The sequence below is a fragment of the Mandrillus leucophaeus genome, unplaced genomic scaffold (assembly GCF_000951045.1).
Source record: "Mandrillus leucophaeus isolate KB7577 unplaced genomic scaffold, Mleu.le_1.0 Scaffold664, whole genome shotgun sequence".
NCBI lineage: Eukaryota > Metazoa > Chordata > Mammalia > Primates > Cercopithecidae > Mandrillus > Mandrillus leucophaeus.
Window position 1 is genome coordinate 735,356 of NW_012107186.1, and position 1,582 is coordinate 736,937.

General features: G+C 50.8%; 1 protein-coding gene across 1 annotated transcript in view; it reads left to right on the forward strand.

The window, feature by feature from the left end:
* Positions 1-1,582, forward strand: part of LOC105554930 (ankyrin-1-like) — a 51,606-nt gene that overhangs the window by 1,944 nt on the left and 48,080 nt on the right. Inside the window, exons 3-4 of the mRNA XM_012001581.1 lie at positions 1,127-1,228; positions 1,481-1,567. Of these exons, the coding sequence (XP_011856971.1) occupies positions 1,127-1,228; positions 1,481-1,567 (189 nt within the window). The remainder of the gene's footprint in view (positions 1-1,126; positions 1,229-1,480; positions 1,568-1,582) is intronic.

Here is a 1,582-nt window from a genome sequence, read left to right on the forward strand (position 1 = left end):
CTCTTGACCTCGTGATCCACCTGCTTCGGCCTCCCAAAGTGCTGGCATTACAGGCGTGAGCCACCACACCCGGCCTTCTGTTAGTATTCCTTTTTATTTTAGTATCGTTATTTTTATTTTCTTTTCCTGCAAATTTTCCATCCACGGTTGGTTGAATAAATGGGTTTGACTGTATATGTAAAGTGCTAATAATGGTTCTTAACACATAGTAAGTGCTATGTGCTGTTTACTTAAAAAACAAAAACACAGGGCCGGGCATGGTAGCTCATGCCTGTAATCCCAGCACTTTCAGAGGCCGGGACAGGAGGATTGCTTGAGCCCAGGAGTTCGAGACCAGCCTGGGGAACATAGTGAGACCCCATCTCTAAAAAGGAAAAACAGGCAAATAAAAACACAAAACAGTTCCAAAGAGCCCAGGCTTGGTTCCTTTGGTGCCTGCATTCATGACTCTTGGGGCCAGGGACCTCTGTGATATTGCAAACTCTTCAGCAAGACTGGAGCCCCCAAAACCTCAGAGCAAGGAGACACCAGGCTGTGCTGTGCGCTTGCCATTGGAATGGGCTCCCTCTCAAAGGCTGATTCTTCCTGAGTCCAAACCAAGAACATTTGGTTATAAAAATACCGAAAGGGGACCAGGCACGGTGGCTCAGGCCTGTAACCCCAACACTTTGGGAGACCAAGGTGGAAGGATCGCTTGAGCTCAGGAGTTTGAGACCAGCCTGAGCAACATAGTGATGCCCTGTCTCTATAAAAAAGTTTTAAAAAAATAATTGGGCATGGTGGTGCACACCTGTAGTCCCAGCTACTTGGGAGGATCTCTTGAGCCCAGGAATTCAAGGCTGCAGTGAACTGTGCTTGTGCCACTGCACTCCAGCAGCCTGGGTGACAGAGTAAGACTCTCTTAAACAAAAAACCACAGGGAAGGAGGCCTGGGTGTGAAGGCGGTTCACCCCAAGAACAGTCCAACCAGGGGCTCTAGGGCTCCTGTGCACACCTGGTGTCACTGTGGGCACCAGGGTGCCACATCAGAGGATGCAGGGGCTTCTGCAGGGGCCTGGGGCTTGAATGGGGCGGAGAAGTCATTAATATACCCAGGACACTCAATGCCTGTTGTTTTTCCTCACAGGCCGACGCTGCTACCAGCTTTCTGAGAGCAGCAAGATCAGGTAACTTGGACAAAGCTTTGGATCACCTGCGGAATGGGGTAGACATTAACACCTGTAACCAGGTAAGCGGGATGGAGGCAGGCCTGTTGTCTCTGAAGAGTAGCTCTTGCCTGATGCCATTTCCTGAGAGCTTTGAAACTGCCTCTATTAACCTTTTCCCAGTGGCCTCAAAACTCCCCCATGGCTTCTGCCTGCGGAAGGCCCTAACCTTGCTGTTTCCACTTCTGCCGTGGCCCAGGGCCCCACAGAGAAGTGCTGATGCCTGAACAGTGTGGGCGAGGCCCGCATAGATCCCCTGCAGTCTCCTCGCTTAGAAGTTCCAGTCAGTCCCTGCTGTTGTCTTAGAATATGTGGCCTTTGAATTGGGGCCGGAGGAAGAGCCTTTGAAAGATACTGTGTCAGTAGGGACGTTCAGT